Source organism: Anastrepha obliqua, chromosome 1 (genome assembly GCF_027943255.1).
Source record: "Anastrepha obliqua isolate idAnaObli1 chromosome 1, idAnaObli1_1.0, whole genome shotgun sequence".
In the NCBI taxonomy this organism is placed as follows: domain Eukaryota; kingdom Metazoa; phylum Arthropoda; class Insecta; order Diptera; family Tephritidae; genus Anastrepha; species Anastrepha obliqua.
Genome location: NC_072892.1, coordinates 11,710,004 through 11,728,297, shown reverse-complemented (window position 1 = coordinate 11,728,297; position 18,294 = coordinate 11,710,004). Strand labels below are relative to the sequence as shown.

General features: G+C 34.9%; 4 protein-coding genes across 4 annotated transcripts; 3 read left to right on the top strand and 1 right to left on the bottom strand.

Moving 5' to 3' along the window:
• The first annotated feature begins 581 nt into the window (after window positions 1–581).
• Window positions 582–6,915, top strand: LOC129248163 (phagocyte signaling-impaired protein). The gene is made up of 9 exons (XM_054887623.1): window positions 582–1,111; window positions 1,304–1,528; window positions 3,031–3,224; window positions 3,303–3,601; window positions 3,720–3,873; window positions 4,262–4,534; window positions 4,591–5,979; window positions 6,050–6,245; window positions 6,312–6,915. The coding sequence occupies exons 1-9, from the start codon at window positions 1,054–1,056 to the stop codon at window positions 6,494–6,496; spliced, it is 2,973 nt and encodes a 990-aa protein (XP_054743598.1). The 5' UTR covers window positions 582–1,053; the 3' UTR covers window positions 6,497–6,915.
• A 1,653-nt stretch (window positions 6,916–8,568) lies between these two features.
• Window positions 8,569–11,216, bottom strand: LOC129253407 (zinc finger protein interacting with ribonucleoprotein K). The gene is made up of 5 exons (XM_054891770.1): window positions 10,951–11,216; window positions 10,320–10,891; window positions 10,101–10,235; window positions 9,936–10,046; window positions 8,569–8,975 (listed from the first exon to the last, which is right to left on the bottom strand). The coding sequence occupies exons 1-5, from the start codon at window positions 11,101–11,103 to the stop codon at window positions 8,837–8,839; spliced, it is 1,110 nt and encodes a 369-aa protein (XP_054747745.1). The 5' UTR covers window positions 11,104–11,216; the 3' UTR covers window positions 8,569–8,836.
• A 1,713-nt stretch (window positions 11,217–12,929) lies between these two features.
• Window positions 12,930–14,888, top strand: LOC129253162 (zinc finger protein 248-like). The gene is made up of 6 exons (XM_054891430.1): window positions 12,930–13,204; window positions 13,263–13,631; window positions 13,865–14,328; window positions 14,397–14,531; window positions 14,596–14,706; window positions 14,763–14,888. Exons 1-6 carry the CDS (start codon window positions 13,064–13,066, stop codon window positions 14,830–14,832), a joined length of 1,290 nt encoding a protein of 429 aa, XP_054747405.1. The 5' UTR covers window positions 12,930–13,063; the 3' UTR covers window positions 14,833–14,888.
• A 430-nt stretch (window positions 14,889–15,318) lies between these two features.
• LOC129253163 (zinc finger protein 12-like) lies at window positions 15,319–17,670 on the top strand. Its single transcript, XM_054891431.1, has 6 exons — window positions 15,319–15,597; window positions 15,678–16,007; window positions 16,560–16,915; window positions 16,995–17,129; window positions 17,194–17,304; window positions 17,360–17,670. Exons 1-6 carry the CDS (start codon window positions 15,460–15,462, stop codon window positions 17,523–17,525), a joined length of 1,236 nt encoding a protein of 411 aa, XP_054747406.1. The 5' UTR covers window positions 15,319–15,459; the 3' UTR covers window positions 17,526–17,670.
• The last annotated feature ends 624 nt before the right edge of the window (window positions 17,671–18,294 follow it).

The following is an 18,294-nucleotide window of genomic DNA, read 5'->3' as shown; positions in this document are numbered from 1 at the left end:
TCTTCAGTGTGGTGTATGGACCCCTCAAATATAATTGAAAAACTCCTAGTAAAATCTTTTCACATTCTTTATTGTTCTTTACTTTATGCTACTGTGGTGTGCGCATCGGGATTGCGATTAAAGTCTTACATTTTACTCTCTTACTTTTTTAACCTTGATTCTTTGATTTTTTAACAGTTTCCAAGAAAATATATTTGTCTTTTCATTTTTATTAAATTTCATCTAAACGGTATGTATATGTACAAATGTACATATATTGTAACACAGTAACAGTTCGTTTAAAGCATTTTTCTATAGGCTTATTTGACCCAGAATATTTGAATATTTTCGATAGACCCAATTTTAAAATGAAATTTGCATAAAAATTAAAATAAAAGAAATCATATCAATTTCAACTTTTTGTAATGTATAAAATTTATACTACGCAGAAAAAAAATTAAGCATCTTTCGTAAGTTGCCAAAAAAAAATAAAACTTTATAAAATATATGGATGAATTGGCAGCACTGTTCGTAAATCGCACATACCTTTAGATGCCTTTCTATATCTGACATTTATCTTTTATGCTTTACTTGCAATTTTTGCCGTATGCTCGTTTTATTTTCGCAAGGTGCGACAATTAACTTAAAAAATCTAATTTTTGTTAACATTTATGTGAAAAAATTAACTTTATGACTAAAAAATAGTTCCCAACCATTCAACGCTTGAAGTATTTAGTGTGCGACATATAACCGAAGCCAAGGCTAAAGAGATTGTCTCAAGAAAATATTTCATGCGATGGTAGCGGCAAATGTGTAGATTATCGAGGAGAAAAATAAGTTTTAAACAAAAGAAGTCTCCTAAAAATAACTAAAACTTTGGAAATTTTAAAAAATAATTATTTTTGGCTAGTTTTTGAGAAGTTTAAACGGTAGTAGTACTTTGCGTAAAAAGTACTGGTGCACACTAAAGCAAGAAGTGTGAGTAGGTGTCCGTAAAAAAGTAATTGAAGTAAACTATATAATATTGTGTAGCATTTGAAAAATAAAAAATCAAAGCAACCGTTATCGGAAGACATGTCTCAGCACGTGCAAGATGCCACAGTCTTTGAGAGACGATTACGGCCAATTTACGGTAAGTGAGGGGGCACGTGCATGTGAAAGCATGTGCATGTATGCACTTGTGAATACAAATCTCGGGATAATAAAATATTACAATTTGGTTTAATATTGTCCGTAAACCTACATGAGATATTATATTTTGAACAAAATCTGCAGAAATTAACATCAACAAATGCATTTATTTTGTTTTCTTTCACGTTCTTAGATAGTCTGGAAGTTGGCAATAATCGCAAGGCTCTTCAAGAGACCGAAAAACTACTTAAAAAACATCCAAATATGTGGTGCGCTCGTGCTTTAAAAGCATTGGCTCTACTGCGGCTGGGACGATATGAAGAGAGCCAAATCATGTTAAAGACTGTGAGTAGTGAGAAGCCGGTAGACGATCCAACATTGCAGGTGCTGTCTTTCTGCTACAAAGAATTGGAACAACGTAAGTTTCTTTTGCGGGCAGTTGTAGGTGCACACTCCATTATATATATATATACATATGTTTCAAAAATACGTACGAAGCAAATGAAATTAGACTGCAGAAAACGTACAATAATAGATATAATATATATATTCGGCAAATGTAAAAATATAAATGCATAAATACCCTGCAGGAAAACCGAAAGTGCGTACAAAGCAAACGAAATTGGACAGCGGGCATTAAACGTGCATAGAGAATTATAATGGATATAATAGAAATACCCTGTAGGGAAATTGCGGATCAGCAATAAATAACCATTAAGTCCCAAAACTGATTTGCAAATTTTACAAATATTTTTAACATAATTCAAATAAAGTATATAAAGTCAAATACAATAAAAAAATTAATTATGTATGACATAGGTTAGGTTAGGTAGTGCTAGCTGATCTGTAAGAAAAAGTTCTCACTTATAATGGGATTACCCACTAGGGTTCATTGTGTTGCCAGTGCTATGTATCTGAAGTCGAAGATATCATTTTTTATAATTCTTAATGCACGGCAAATATGTTATGGCAACATTTATTTGAAAACTTTAATTTAAATACCCATTTGAACATCATATCAATCAAGCTTAAACAATATTCAAACAAAACCTGCGCTGTTACATCCATTTGGCCGGTTGTTGTTGTTGTAGCAGCATAAGCATTCCCCATACATATACGGGGAATGCTGCTGAAGTGACAGTCCTTGGCCGAATATAAATACGGGTCAATGCGGTTACGTAGAACCGACTGTCGTGGGAACGCCATTTGGCCGGTAATTTCTTTTTTATGCGTAGCTATTTGGAAGTTATTAAACTTTACGAAATTCTTTTAGATTACATAAACAAAACCATATGTTTGTATTTACTCCCCCGTTGTATAATAAGGATTTTTTTATATTTCAGACGACATTATATTCTAATTTGCAAAAAGATATTTAAACTTTCAATTTCAAAATGCCTAAATATAATTTGTAAAAGTCCAATGTGAAAACTTAGGTGGTCCCACTAAATATTGGTAATATTAAAGAGTAAACTTATTAAATTTAATAAAAAATTGTATACTAAATTTCTACCAAAATTTAAATATATAATATTTTACTCAAAACTAAAGAGCCTCATATTTTCGTATGTAGCTTTCACAGCAATTAACAGCCTGCAACCATTTTGTACACTCATTAAATTTAAAATGTTGACATTTTGACTGCGGCCACCTAAGCCAAATTTTACATGCACTGAATATTTTATGCACAAAATCATATCAAGCAAACCGCAAAATTCATGTGGGCGCGTTAGTTGCCGCTAGCCGTGGCACACGACTATTCTGCACATAAACTAATTTGCCAAAATAAAAAAGAGGAATAATTTATTACAATCGTTTTCTTACATTACGTTAACATAATTATTTACAAGTATTTAATTGACTATTTTATTTGTAATAAATAATGAAATATTTAAAAATGTAAACTGTTTCCAATTGCAGTGGACAAAATTGTATATTTGTATAATAATGCGGTGAAACAATCACCCGGCAATGAGGAGCTACTGGCGCATCTCTTTATATCCCATGTACGCCTGGAGGATTTTAAATCGCAGCAATCGGTTGCGCTGCAATTGTATAAGGCACAGCCAAAGACCGCCTATTATTTTTGGGCCGTGATGAGTGTTGTTCTACAGGTACACAAAATATATAAATATAGATTTGTGTGAAATTGGTTTGTAATTATAAATTTTCTTAATATGCTGCGCTTTTAGGGAATACGAGGGCCCGAAAGCAAGTTTCCGGAGAAAACAAAAATTTATTTAGCACTTGCCCAGCGTATGGTTGAAAAAATGATCAATGAAAACAAACTTGAATCGGAGCAAGAGGTTTTTCTTTATTTGCATATCTTAAAGCTGCAAGAAAAGTATAAAGAGGCTTTGGAATTTCTTAGTGGAGCGCTATGTGAAAAATTGTATCCAGGTGCTCCCGTTTATATGAAAATCGATTTGCTAAAGCAGTTGAAAATGTGGCAGGAGACCAATACACTACTAAAAGATTTATTGAAAGATGAGTAAGTTAAGGTGCAATTAACAAAAAATTATAAAATACAAAATCAATTTTATTAAACCTCAACCACAATCAATTTAAGTTGTTAATTTAGAATTGTATACCTTAATTTTCTATATCAGACATGACCGTTGGGACTACTATCAGGACTACCTGCTAAGCTGTTTTGAGTTACTGAAGGAAAGTCCAGACGACTCGCCAACAGAGAAATCTGACGATGGGAAAGACACGAACGCATTAAATACATTGGATGAGTGCCACGATTTTCTATGCCAGGTTTGTTAATTGTATAATTAATATTGTTAATTGTTGACGCCGTAGCCGAATGGGTGGGTGCGTAAGTACCATTCGAGAGTGCATTCGATTCTGCGGGCACGAAACGCCAAATGATAGAAAAAGTTGTTTCTAATAGCCTAGGCAGACAATGGCGACCATCGCGTGTAGTTCTGCCATAAAAAAACTCTATAAAAAACCATCTGCCGTTCGTAGGCGGCGTAATATTGTATGTCCCTCCATTTGTGGAAAAAAATCAAGACGCACATCACAAATTGGAGGAGGAGCTCGGCTAAACACCAAATACAGGTTGTAAGCGCTAGTTATATATATTTTATTGTTTAATTCATATTGTTAATTGTAGATTAATACCGTTATTCTCACATTTCAGATGATGGAGGCCGCTGAGCGGAAGGTACGTGGTCCGTATTTGGCGCGTTTGGAGCTCCACAAACGTATGCGTGCACATGGCATGGATGCAGAAGCGCTACTTGGCGACTTCTTGGAGTTGATTACTGAATATTTTCGCTTGTTTGGCGATAAGCCATGTTGCACACACGACATTGCGCTCTTTTTAACTTCTATTAGCATGGACACACGCCAACAGTTATCTAGCAAGTTACTACTGGAAAGTGGAATCAGCTCCACGAAATTGCCACAGAATGTAAGTTCGAAACTAATACTAATTTGTATTCGATAAAATAATTTGGTACATTTCAGAAAGAACAAATGCAAAAGCACATTTGTGCTTTACAGATTTCAAGAATTTGTGGCTCACATTTGGACTTACAAACAGAACACTTACTTGCATTTTATACGGCACTGAAATTACACTACGAGCATGGCCTTAGTACTTTTGGCAAAAATTTGTTGCATACCGATATGGGCCCATCCGACCCCTATGCGCTGTTGGCTGCAAATGTAATGTACGATGTTAGTTTGAGAGAACAAAAATCAGATAGAATTTTTGAGGCACTGTGCCTATTACAGTATGTGCTTCGTAATAGCACCAGTAATTTTCATGTGAAACTGCTTAGTCTAAAGATTTATCACATGTTTGGTTGCATGTTGGGTGCACAAGAAATGTACGATTACTTGGACATTAAACAGATACAACTCGACTCGATGAGTTACATTCATTGCAACCTTTTGCCATTGTGCAGTCGCTTCTCTATGGCTCGCAATGTTTTCGATGCAACACTGAAATTTTTCACCAATAGCTACAAAGAGCGGTTGGAATATATAACATTAACATATCGGTTCTGTACATTTTCCAAATTGGAAGAATTCATGAATTTTAAGGAGCGTCTTACCAACAGCATTCATTATGTGAGCACCTCTATAGAGGCGCAATTGTGTGATCTTGTAATGCTGTATGGCAATGTACGACAGAATATAGCAACGTACACCGCTATGAGCATTGAACCTGCAGATGATCGTATTTCATGGCATGAATTGTCCGACAATCGAGACTTGGGCGCACTAATACGATGGGACCCGGTGCATTTGCTTGATGTCGATGAGGAGCGCAAAGAATCGTTCAATCAGGAAGTGGAAGTGTTACAAATACGTCAGCTTTTACTGCGGTTGGTAGCATCATTTGTTGACATTTTCTACCAGAAACCAAATTTGGATCCAGCTAATGCAACAAATGAAAAGCAAAAAACCGATGGAAGCATTACCAACAAAAAGGCGAATCAAACAACAGCTAACAGCAAAAGCAATAGTCAGTGTAACAACAGCGACGTGGAAATTATTAAGGAAACCGAAACGATCGAGTTGCTTCGTGAATCATGGACTGGTCTATTTAAGCGCCTGCGTCTTATGAATTATAAGCCATTGTCGAATCGCTATCTAGTCAATCTCCTCCCAACTCGACTGCATCTTTTGCTTGAAGTGCCGTATGAAGAGTTCTTTAGTGCGTTGGCACAGCTCATACTGGATCTGTATACTGGTGCCGGTAATCTACCAATGCAGTGTAAAATAGTTAGCGACAATGCGACGAAAATTGTGCAACTTTGTGCACATGTCATTGCGGAAAGTGACGCAGCGGCCGATGGGCTTTGGCGGCGACGCGAATGGCAGAGCAAAGTGGCGGCGTGTGTAGAGGTATGCATTTATTAACAGCAACCAGAATGATGTCTTATCAATTAATTTCAATTTTTCAATTATTTTCCAGATACTATCGTTATACGCTTTCGTATTGTCGTTGATTCATGAGAAAATGCAACAGCCGGGTAAGGCTAAGCCACGGAAAAAGACGGGACAGGAGAATAGCGATGTGAATGTTATCCATGAAAAAGAGCGTAGCCAATTAGTGGTTGAATTAATGCGTAGTTTGAAAAAACAATTTCAAAGCTGTGAAACTGCCATTGGTACGTTGTGAAATGTGTTATACTTATCACTGTATGTGTATTAAAATAAATATTTTTTATTTGTAGTTAACTGGAAGACACCGACGTTGCCGCGTGAACTAAACTCTTTTATGGCGGATATGTCGCTTAAACCAGAAGTCGAAGCAACGCTCATCGGCGACGTTGCGTCCATATTCAAAGAGTCGCATGAACTGATGGTTACAGAACTTAGAAATTTAATCAAAGATAAAATGCGCATGTTGTGCAAGTAAATTGCTCGTCGTCGTCATGTCGTCTTCGGCGCTTCACAACAGTGTTCTTTTTTGCTGTGCAAATCAAAACAAAAAAAATATAAACAACAACAGTGAAATTATGAAAATTTTAAACAAATAATTTGGGTTTTAAATGATAACAAATTAAGAATATCTTCAACAAAGTAACAGCAATTGGGTAAAAAAAAAAGAAATAAATTCACTTATATTAAGAAAAGTTGTTGGAAATTTTCAAAAACAAATCAAAGGGAAAGTGTATGTAAATGATGACTCCAACCTTCCAATTCTCCAGATCATTTTGCTCGTCTATTATTAGACTTTAATCAATACATTTACGTGAAACTAATAGAAAACTAAACTAACGCGAATATTTTGTTATTTAATTTTTAGTTAATAAATAATCGTACTTGGGAAGTGTATTTGATTTAATTTCTTTGGATTCACTTCTTAGTAAATTGTTACTCCTTTTACTCCCAACGTCTTTGTCTATTGTTCTGATGAATTGCTTAATTGTTTTTCATACAATATACAGTGACTCACAGCTTATTTGATGCACATAAAAAAAAAAAATATTAAAATATCAAATATATGTTATGGTATTTCCATTACAGAAAAAATCGTATACTTTTTTATTGTTAAATACCATGTTTTATTTAATAACAACAAATGTTTCTTCATAAGAAAGAAATGCAAATTAAAATAATTCAGTTACAGTTTTGAAGTCACAGCTTAAATTATGCACTAAATTAAAAGTATTCAAAAAACATAAACATTAATATTTCGATTTCATGATTACGGCTAATACTTAGTGTGGTATCCCTTTTGATTCAGAACAGCCTTTAATCGGTAATTCATAGATTCTACAAGTTTTGCTGTATAATCGGAATTAATTTTATCCCATTCTTCCTGTAGTGCCCGTTTCAGATCAGAAGCATTAGAAATATTGTGGTTTCTTATTTCATTTTCCCGCACTGGCCACAAATTCTCTATAACGTTTATATCTGGACTCTGTGCAGTTGTCTGTACTACATGTGGGCAGTTCCAGATAAGCCAAGTTTTTATAATACTAGATGTATGCTTGGGATCGTTGTCTTGGTAGAACCTAAACGAATCTCGAATAGGACACTGCCCCCGCCGTGTTTAACTGTAGGGCGCAAATTACATGGTTGAAGCGCGGTGTTTGGTTTTCTCCAAACGCAGGACTTCCCATCTAAACTGAAAAAGTTAAATTTGCTTTCATCCGCAAAAACAACGGACTTCCGGAACGAAATGCTGAACAATGTTGTCTACAAAACTTATTTTTTGCCTTCTATTACGAGCATTAATCAACGGCTTATTTCGGGCAGTCTTTCCTTGAAAATTTTCTTCGCGCAGAACTTTACGAACAGTTTTCGGGTTACAGATCTTGCCTAAGTATTATTCGATTTCGTTCGTTAATTTTTGAGCGCTTAAATCGGGGTTTTCTTTAACTTTGCGAACAATCCACCTCTTATCTGCATCATTAAATATTTTATTTGGCACAGATCTGCCCTTATCTTCTATCCTGTTTTCATGGCGAAACCGTTCTATAATGTGCTGGACAGTTGAGAAACTAATTTCTGCAATTTTACGTTGGCTTTTGCCCTCTTTACAATGACGAATAACGTCTTCCCTTTTTCAAGTGAGGTCCGTTTTCCCATTTAAAAAATTTTAATTTTTTTCAACTTTTCTTTACAAAATTTTTTTGAGAATGACTTAAGACGCTAAGCTAAATGAAAAAAGAAAAAAATACATTTCACCGTTATTGCATTCTCAGAGAAAATATAAAATACACGGTATCATTTAAGCTGTGAGCATATTTTGATGAGAAAACTATTGGTTTCTATATTTTTTCAGCAAGCTTTGTTTCGTTATTGTTCTTTCTGCAGTGGTAAACAGTACGTACATATCTCAGTACAGGTGGTATACATTTTTTTAAATTAAATTTAATAAACATCGACTAATTTTCTTTTTTCTAAAAAAGTATTACCTGCATCGAATAAGCTGTGAGTCACTACGTATACAACGGATTCTTTATTAATATGCTTAGTATGTGAATTTGATCATATATATTTTTATTTACTTTTACAAAGAGAATATGAGAGAAATGCTTCTTTAGTGCACTCTTAGAAACATTCATTGCAACAGCTTGAAACTATTTTTCGTGGCATGGAAATTATAAAATACTTCGTTTTTAGTTTTAGTTTTATGAACGTGTATTTTACCGAAAAGAATATATACTTAATAGCGAATCGAAGGCCTAAAATGCTGTTAAATGTATTGGAGTCACACAATTCCCGTGTTGTCTGCATTATGCCGTTCTCACGCATCGCCCAAATCCTCTTCACGTTTAATTTGCTTCAGCAGTACTTTGGAGCGGGGATCATTTTGATGCAACAGTGTCTCCAGGTGCGCTCGAAGGTGATGAGCACGTGAGAAGCGTTTCCCACAAATGCCACAACTGTTCGAAATTAAGATTGAAAAATTATAATTAATACTGGGTTTTCATTTCGGTTTTAAAAAATTGCAACCATTAAATAAAATTCGTATGTATTGTGTGTAAATTTCTTAATATGTATGTACAAAAACAAATATGTATATCGTCACGAAAATGAACAAGGGTAGCAGTATTTTCTCGATACAGCTTTATTCTACAAGTTCCGGTAGCCTATACAACAATAAAATACACCACAAAGTTATTTTAAAGTATCAAAAAATATCGATATTATAGCTAATAAAAACAATAGGAAATGGCTTCGTTCGTTTTATAAATTTTTGTTTCTGTAAAATCAAATATCTTGGTTAGGACCGTTGTGCATTTTGGTAACGATATATAGGCGCGTATTAATCATGTGTAAAATAGTAGATGTAATTACCATCAAATAAAAATGTAATTCAAATATATAAATCCATCAAATACAATCTCCAATGAACTGAACTTGATTAAGCAAATTGCATAAAGAACAGAGTCGCCAGACTTTTTTTTAATTGATTCCGACTGGCCTGTTGGTGGGGCATGTAATAGCTAAGAATCTACAGATATTAACTAAACTGAGTAAAGCACTTCCTACTTTACAAATAGTATTGTGCATGTTTAAAACCAAGCGTTGATTTAAACATTTTTAACAACGCCTGCCTTAGGGCCAAAATATTGTAAAAGAAGTTGACGCTTTAATGTAAGTTGTTTCCGGCATCACACTGCAAATTCAAATAAGGTGCCGAAAACACGTTAATAACCGATAAATGAACTTTACGTTCGTCACATTTCGACATAATGTTTTTGTATACTATAAAACATTCCCCGTATATTTTCGAGTATTGCTGCTGAAAGGGAGCTTCGGTAAATCTGATTTTCAGTTGAATGTAATTAAAAAATATCTGACGGCTCTGATATATTTATGTGTAACTTATTAATACGTACATGAAAGGTTTTTCTCCCGTGTGCGTCAGCGTGTGCACTTTTAAAACACTGGAATAAGTGAAACTTTTGCCACAGACATCGCAGGTGTACGGTCGCTCATTTCGGTGTATTCTATTGCAAAATACCAATGAGTGGTTAACTATAATTATATTTAAAGTCCTTTACCTCTCATGCTTCAGCATTGTGGAGCGATCAGCAAATGTGCGTTTGCAGTACTGACACGCATATGGTCGTACTCCAGTGTGTTTTCGTATATGTCGTGTAAGTTGGAAATTAAGATGAAACGATTGTGAACAGATTCTAGAAGTCAAATAAATATTAAAGACATGCATTTAAAATTCTTTACAAATCAAACTAAGTGCAGGAAATCTATACATAGCTTACTCGCATTCGTAAGGCCGCTCGTTGCGGTGACGTCTCATATGTGCTTCCAGCGCATATTTCCGGGGATACACATTTCCGCATATGTCACAGATATGGATTTGTTTCTCTTTATTTAGTTGTTTTTCATTTCGTACACGTATAACCGCCGCGCCGTCTGACGTGATACCTAGCGTTTTCTTTGAGGGGCTGGGGTTTGGTTTCTGTTGCTGAATATTTGGACAATGTTGGGGGCTATCGCCATGATCTTCGACGATCAAATCATCTTCATTTTCTCCGTCCTGCATCCACATTTCTGAGTACACCGCCACTTCTTCATAGTCGATTTCATTTTGCGCCTCCTCTATATTGTGAACTGTTTGGTCTACCACTTGTACAACACTTCCTTTGGGGCTGTATTCCATTAAGTACTCGGAGTTGTTGTCTTCATCTTCGTAAATCTCAGAAGATTTGCATACAAATTCGCGTAGATAATCGTCTGAATTTTTGCATATAATACGAAATTTGTGAGCTATAGTTAGGAAAGCATTGCACTTTTTGCAGATACGCGTCGGGAGCTCTGGTTCCGTGAGAATCTGTAGAATGAATTTAATTATTTAAAACCTTTTTGTAAATGTTTACATGTTGTATTTGCCTTTATGCCTCCGCAGCATTCAATTTTCTCGTATAGACAAACTGAGTCTGTATCTTGGTCGAAAATAGATGCCATTTCTTCGCCTTCTTCACTGCTTTGAAGACAGATGCGACACATTGACAGTGTATCTACTTCCAGCTTTATATCCATCATTGAACATATAAATAATTTAATTGGTAGAAATGTATATATATGGACAATCGCAAAATTTATGAGTTTCTTTTTTTTTTTTTGTTTAAAAAACAGCAGAAGCGACTGTCAAAATAATGAGAAATACAAAGCAGTTGCCAGAGGGATTAAATGTGCTCACAGTCACCAACGTAAACGCAGGGCCGTAACAGCTGTCACGATGAAACTAATGAGAGCCCCATGTAGATGAATTCTCACCACCCTTCCGTTTCGTAGTATCGTAGATTTCATCGTAGGATTTTAGATAGTTCCATAGAATCGTGCCAGCTGATTGCTCTCTCACCACACAGTGTTGCCAGACAGTACATTTCGAAATTATTTACAAAATAAACCTAGAAAAATTTAAAGTTATATTAAAATTACTTAAAAACCAATGTTTAAAAATGTTTATTATAGATAAATGAACTATTTGCATTTGTTGGTTTTTGGGTTTGGTTTATTATGCAATTAAAAATTGTAACTGATAACGCGGATGTGCGAAAAAGTGTGTATGCAAATATATCAATGGCAACATTGTGTCGATACAACCAAACATAAACACACACAAACCGATGTATTGTGTAAATATGTAACTAAAAGAACGCAGTTGTTTTCTACGGGATAAGTTTTGCTCAATTTTGTGTATCCTACGGGCAGCGTAAAGAAACTACGATTATATTCCTTAGTCAGATATATATCCGTTTGCCCAGAAAAGAAGGAAACAAAAAAATGCATTTGAAGGTATAGTTGTAACTCTTGATTTTACCATTTAGCAAGCGGCACTTCATTTTTTTGTTTTTTTTTTTGCTTGATTTAAAAACCACAAATTCGAAAATCGCAATATTACCAATCCATAAAGTGAATATTCACAAACAAGTAAACCGTAAGCTAAGGTTCATTAAGTTGCTGTATTGGCGTCATCGGTTGTCAAATCACGAAGAGTTTGAGAGTCAATGGTTTGTAAACGTCAAAAATGCTAAAAGTGTCTCTCAGCGGTTCTATGTTACTGGTATACTTTAAATGAGTAATATGAGAATTATATAACAGAATAAAATAAAATATTAAAATACAGCTATTTGATTATACGTTAATTCTACGCGATTCTAAGGTAGATTATCCACTTTTTCGTGATTAACTCCCAACTCGTAATTAAATGGCGAAATTACCCATACAAAACTTCTCTCCCGAAATCTGAGATTATAAAATAATCCTAGATTATTACCATACTTTTTTACACACTATCCTGTGTTTTCTGTGTTATAGAGAATTATTTTTACGAATGCAAAGAGAAACGTCAATGTAAAAACTAATAAAATAGATGCCGGCAAAGAAAACAGATTTGTAGACATAATTCTAATAAAATGCTTGTTTGGTATTATTAGCTATGCATTCATATTACAGGAAAAAATGTGTGCCCCTAAACGCTTTGAACTGTTATTGCTTAATATAAAATGTAATATAGTTGCAGCCATACTTTTTTGCCACCCCAGTAAACGCCGTTTACCAATTATTAATTAGCTATTCCCCCTCCTTGTCTTTTCTTCATATCGTTGATAATAATTAAACAAACCAAGGACTACAAAATATTCCACTAAAACAATTCCTATGTAAAAAACTTTTCAAATCAGTATTGACAGCAAATTGTCAATTTTGAGGTTAATCTGCCATATATGAACGGGTAGATACAATTTTTGGATTTATTGCTAATTACTGCATATGTGAACGTATTTTAAATGTATTTGGAGATAATAAGAAGTTGCAACTCTGCGTTTAAAACAATAACAACTGTACTCAGAGTGGGAAAAGTTGGATGAAAGCAAATAACTAAAAGAAACATTGGCAACGAAAGTCGCCGTACAATTCATTGCCAACTATTTTATATTGGCCAAGAGGGGAAAACAATATTTAATTTTCAGTGCGCGCGCTAATTAAAACAAAAAAAGGAATGGAAGAGCCATATGATACTAAATGGATTATTTGTCGGATTTGTTTAAAAACTTCCGACAACGAGATGTCTCCCATATTTGGCACGGAGGCCATTAAAACGGGCTTGGCAGAACAAATAGCTGAATATGGTTCAATCATAGTTCGTATTCTTGGAATAAAGTATATAATTACAAATAATTGTCTATTTTGCAATTTAGCTGAGCGGATCAAAGACGTGTCCCAACCGGATATGTGATAAATGCTTGTTGCTGCTAAATGCGGCCAAAAAGTTCCGTAAACTTTGTCAGCGATCGGCAAAGCAGTGGCAGGATTTGATGGAACTCAATGAAAGAGAACCAATAGTTAAAAGCGACAAAAGTAACACATTAGTAGAAGTTTTAAACAAAACAGATTATTCAGAGCAACTGAATGAAACAGCACGGTCTGAAAAATCATTAGTATTGCATGAAGAACGTCAAAAGGATGAAGGAGATACAATCGATAGTTATGTGTTTGAGGTAATAGAGGATGTGGGTGAAGATTGTGAAGAAGGTGATGATCATATTCTGGAATCAAATGTTGGCGAGGTATGTTAAAATTAGAATTATATATTTGCCTTATTTTGTAATAGCCTATGCAAAAAAATTTAAATTGGCGTTGCCATTGGGAGCAATTGTTAATTAGGCGTTGCCAATTTTTCCTAAGGAAGTTAGTGGAATTGGCCGTTAAATCCAGTTCAGTTTTTTATTAATATATATATTTATGTAACGTTAATCTAATATTTTCAAGTAATTTATTATTTTATACTGTTATTTTGAAGTTTGTGGACCTTGAAAACGATCGCATCGACTTCCTTGAGGACAACTCTACAGGCCATTCCGACGAACTGTCATACTACTCAAACTCACAGTTTGAGGTCTTGAAACACGAAGAAACACTTAGTTCGGATGGGACTCTTAATAAATTCTTTTATGATGAAACACACTTAGAGAAGTCTAAAAGGGAGCTACAAAAAACCACTGAACATTCGGAAGGAGACCTTGGAGTTAGTACTAAAGTAGTGTCACTAAAAGCTCAAGTTACACGGAGCTGTAAAAAAATTACAGATCTTAAAAGAAGCTTACAAAAAGCTAAATCAAAGGATGTGGGCGATTCACCCAAGCAGTGGCCAAAGAAGTCATCAAATAATTATATATGTAGCTATTGCGGTAATGTTTACAGTGAAAAGGCAAAATTAACGTTACATCTAAGGATACACACGAAAGAGAAGCCACATGAATGCGAGTAAGTAGTTGAATATATTTCTGTAAATATTTGGGCATCGAATTTAAACTTTGTATATTTGTGAATAGAATATGCCATAAACGATTTGCTCAGACGCCACAACTAACCCGTCATATGAATTCGCATACAGGCAATCGGCCTTTTAAATGCAAATTTTGTGAGGCTAGCTTTGCGGATCCATCTACGTGTATCAAACACCAACGGTGCGTTAAATTAAGATAAACTTTATGTTCTTTATCAACTATATTTCTCTAATTTTATATATAGTATTCATACACAGGAGCGGCCATATGTTTGTGAGACTTGCGGGAAAGCCTTTTCATATTCAAACGTTTTGAAGGTCCATGTTATGTCTCATACAGGAGAGAAACCATACAAGTATATAACTTAAAGTAAATGTGTAACAATTTTTTTAAAAAGTTTTATCTTTCTAGTTGCAAATATTGCGGTAAAAAATTTTCGCAATCACACCACAGAAGAACCCATGAGCGTATTCATACATAATGAAAATAAATAAATATTTCGTCAGAAATTTGTATAGTACGTTTTAAGGAGGGTTAAAATCATTCAATCAATCATCAATCACCGATCTCAAAGAAGGCCGGGTTGAGTTTATTGCCAGTTATTGTTAATTGTATAATTATGGACACTAATATTCCATTTTTTTTTTTTTTTCAAATAAACAATACCAAATTTTATCCGTCTTCAATTTTAATTTCAAAGTGAGTACTGAAAAAGAAATGGTCGGTGTAAGCATAACTCGTGTCAGAAATCTCTGCTCTCGTTTTATATGTAGTTAAAGGGGTATTAGCTATTTTTTTAAACTAAATTTTATGAAACCGAATTTCACGCATATGCAGAAAAATGGCGAAAAAGTGCAAACTTGTTTGGGTTTTGTTTTTAGTACTATTTTACTTTTAGGTTTGATGTGACAAGCAACCCTGTATATGCGCTGCCAACTGTACCCGAAATCGCTCGGACAGTGTCATCGGCTGCCATTTGTTTGTCAGCGCGTGAAAAATCAAACTGGCATCGCGTCACAGCGTTCTCGTATTGTAAAATTTTCTTGAAAACAAAGTTTTATTGGGTGCATTGGCACACAACAAGCAACCAAATAGTAAATATAAAATTATGAAGACTAGTTTAACCGAAAAATGGATTGTTTGCCGGGTTTGTCTGAAGCAGCCGGATGAAGCGATGATGACTATATTCGATAAGGAGGATGAAAAAGATATGACGCACATGATTTTGGAGTGTGGAGGTGTACCAGTACGTATTTATCGCGCGCGGAGCAGCCGTGTTGTTTTATTTGTTTTGGCAGTTATTAGTAGCTTAGTGTTTAATTGCAGATAAAACGTTTCGATCATTACCCGGATAAAATATGCAGCAGATGTCTAAAATATTTACGCGTGGCGTACAAGTTTCGCGTTACTTGCCAGCGCTCACATAAACACCTTAGTAGATTCATAGCGCCTGCTGTGGTGGAAACTCACATAGAGGACGAAGTACAAGACTATGTACCTATTGAAGGCGATGAAGTGGAGGAGATTGCTTTGAAAGTGGAACCAGATACCGACATCAAACAAGAGTTCTCCGATTCAGAGGGGGTAGAAGTTTTAGACATATACGTTCCAATCGATGAGGATGCAGAGGAGTTTGAGGAATTCGATACAATTGATGTAAGAATTGATTAAGTTCAAGATATGTGTTTAAACGAGTTGCGATTGATTTCCTTTCCGCCAGTAATTGTGCAGCATCAGCTAGAATTTGATGTTGGGTCATAGATTGGAGTTGAGTATCAGCTGTATATTCACTAGCATTGTAATTATTATATGCTTAGGCAAAGTTTGGAAATAAACAGCCTACAATCCCGCAAGTGTCCGAAAGGAAATGCGAGCATGCGAGGCAAATTATGTCGTTCCCACGATAGTCGGTTCTACGATGTCGGAACGATTCGGATTTATATCCGTTCAAGAAGTGTCACTGCAGCAGCATTCACCAAACATTTAGGGCGTATGTTTATGCTGTTATAATATCAACATGAGTGGCAATCTCATGACTGGTTTATTTCCACAAAGCAAAAAAAAAAAAAAAATCCTTAAATGCAATTAAAATGCACATTTAGTAAATATACTGCAAGTAAATTTACAGCTGATGCAGGACTTCTCAATCCATGACAGTGTGTATGCAAGTAGATATTATCTAAATGTTGAATTCAATATTATTTACAGCGGTCAGCCTCAACCATATTCGAAGGAGCTGAGTATCTTGAAGAGACTGAGGAATTCAAATATTCGGATGATGATGAAGAGTACACACCAGCTAAAGAAGAAATGCCGAAGCGTGGTAGAGGAAGACCTCCAAAGAATTTAAGAAAAAATGCAGCATCAACATCAAAACAGTCAGAAAATCGACAATCGGCAGGAATAAAAAAAGAGAAAAGTTCACCCGTAAAGCGTGGGCCCAAACCAAAAAAGGTCAAACCTACATCGTATATTTGCGATATTTGCGGCAACATCTACCCCTCACAAGGCCGCCTGACCGAGCACATAAAGTTACATAAGGGCATAAAACCACACGAGTGCGAGTAAGTACTACTACTTGGACCAAAATATATTTATGCATAGTATTATCACGTTTTAAATTTCTAAATACGTCTTTTCTAGAATTTGTGGGCATTGTTTCGCACAGACACAACAATTGACGCGTCATATGAATACCCACACTGGAAATCGGCCCTACAAGTGCAGCTATTGTCCAGCAGCGTTTGCTGATCTCTCCACTCGTAATAAACACCATCGGTACGTAGTAATTATTGATGCATATTTGCAGATATGTATGTATGTTTTATGCTTTTTCATACAGTATTCATACCAATGAACGACCATACGTGTGCGATGTTTGCGGAAAATCATTTACGTATACAAACACGCTTAAATTCCATAAGATGATACACACGGGCGAGAAACCGCATGTGTAAGTTTAATATGTGCAATTTTTAACATGCCTAATAATGCTTTCTTCTATCTAGTTGTGATATTTGTGGCAAAGGTTTTCAGCAGGCCTATAAGTTGCGCAACCACAAAATGACTCACGAACGCAAAGGTGTGGGCATCAAAATGGAACCAATCGAAGTGGAAGCATTGGAAAATTTTCAGGAAGTAAATACTGCGCCAACGCAGGTTTTAGAAATTTAATAGTTTCGCTAAATAGGGAGTGTAACTTATTCACAATGATTTTTCTTAAGTATTCCACAATACTATTACGTTCATGCAAAGAGTCATTAGAAGCCAAGGAAATGGAAAAGTTACATTTAAATCAATTAAACTTAAATAAATTTTATTGCAATCTGTTTTACTTGCTTATTATAAAAAGGCCATGCAAGGAAAAATTACTATGGTGGAATCCTGGTATGTGTACGTACTAGTAATAGTGAGTTAGAATTACTTGACTATAAAATATATATACATACATACATACGTACATAATAAAGTATGTATATATGTTTAGGATAAGCCCTTGAATACAAATTACCTAATAAAATAATGTCAATACAAGCATGTTAATTAATGATCTTGAAAAATATTTAAAACTTAGTTTTTACCGTAATTTCTTTTTGTCTTTCTTTTCTGAGAATTTTGAAGAAGATAATGTATTTATATAAATGCTACAACTACTTTGGATATATGGCAACAGGTATAAGGAGGGAACGTTATTCCAGCTTGTTCGATCTGGCATCTCTAAAATAATTTATTATTGTGGCCCGTGGCTTAAAAATTTCGAGCTCTTTCTGCATGTTAGATCAATTGGCCATAAACTTCAATACAAAAAAAGGTCAAAATGGGAAAATTTATTCCTGTATTGTAGTGCAAGTTATGGCAATATTTGCTCACATGGAATTCACGATAAGGCAGAACGTCTTCGTATTACTTAGGCTTGAAATTGAAATTTGAATAGGTTGAGCCA

Excerpts from the sequence above, each read along its gene's own strand:
- LOC129248163 (XM_054887623.1), top strand. The coding sequence starts at position 1,054 with ATGTCTCAGCACGTGCAAGATGCCACAGTCTTTGAGAGACGATTACGG. Across the intron at positions 1,112-1,303 it reads ACGATTACGGCCAATTTACG|ATAGTCTGGAAGTTGGCAAT; the intron begins GTAAGTGAGGGG and ends TCACGTTCTTAG. Across the intron at positions 1,529-3,030 it reads CTACAAAGAATTGGAACAAC|TGGACAAAATTGTATATTTG; the intron begins GTAAGTTTCTTT and ends TTCCAATTGCAG.
- LOC129253163 (XM_054891431.1), top strand. The coding sequence starts at position 15,460 with ATGAAGACTAGTTTAACCGAAAAATGGATTGTTTGCCGGGTTTGTCTG. Across the intron at positions 16,916-16,994 it reads ATAAAACCACACGAGTGCGA|AATTTGTGGGCATTGTTTCG; the intron begins GTAAGTACTACT and ends CGTCTTTTCTAG. Across the intron at positions 17,305-17,359 it reads ACGGGCGAGAAACCGCATGT|TTGTGATATTTGTGGCAAAG; the intron begins GTAAGTTTAATA and ends TCTTCTATCTAG.
- LOC129253407 (XM_054891770.1), bottom strand. The coding sequence starts at position 11,103 with ATGATGGATATAAAGCTGGAAGTAGATACACTGTCAATGTGTCGCATC. Across the intron at positions 10,892-10,950 it reads AATGCTGCGGAGGCATAAAG|ATTCTCACGGAACCAGAGCT; the intron begins GCAAATACAACA and ends TTCATTCTACAG. Across the intron at positions 8,976-9,935 it reads ACGGGAGAAAAACCTTTCAT|TTGTGGCATTTGTGGGAAAC; the intron begins GTACGTATTAAT and ends AATTTCGAACAG.
- LOC129253162 (XM_054891430.1), top strand. The coding sequence starts at position 13,064 with ATGGAAGAGCCATATGATACTAAATGGATTATTTGTCGGATTTGTTTA. Across the intron at positions 14,329-14,396 it reads GAGAAGCCACATGAATGCGA|AATATGCCATAAACGATTTG; the intron begins GTAAGTAGTTGA and ends ATTTGTGAATAG. Across the intron at positions 14,707-14,762 it reads ACAGGAGAGAAACCATACAA|TTGCAAATATTGCGGTAAAA; the intron begins GTATATAACTTA and ends TTATCTTTCTAG.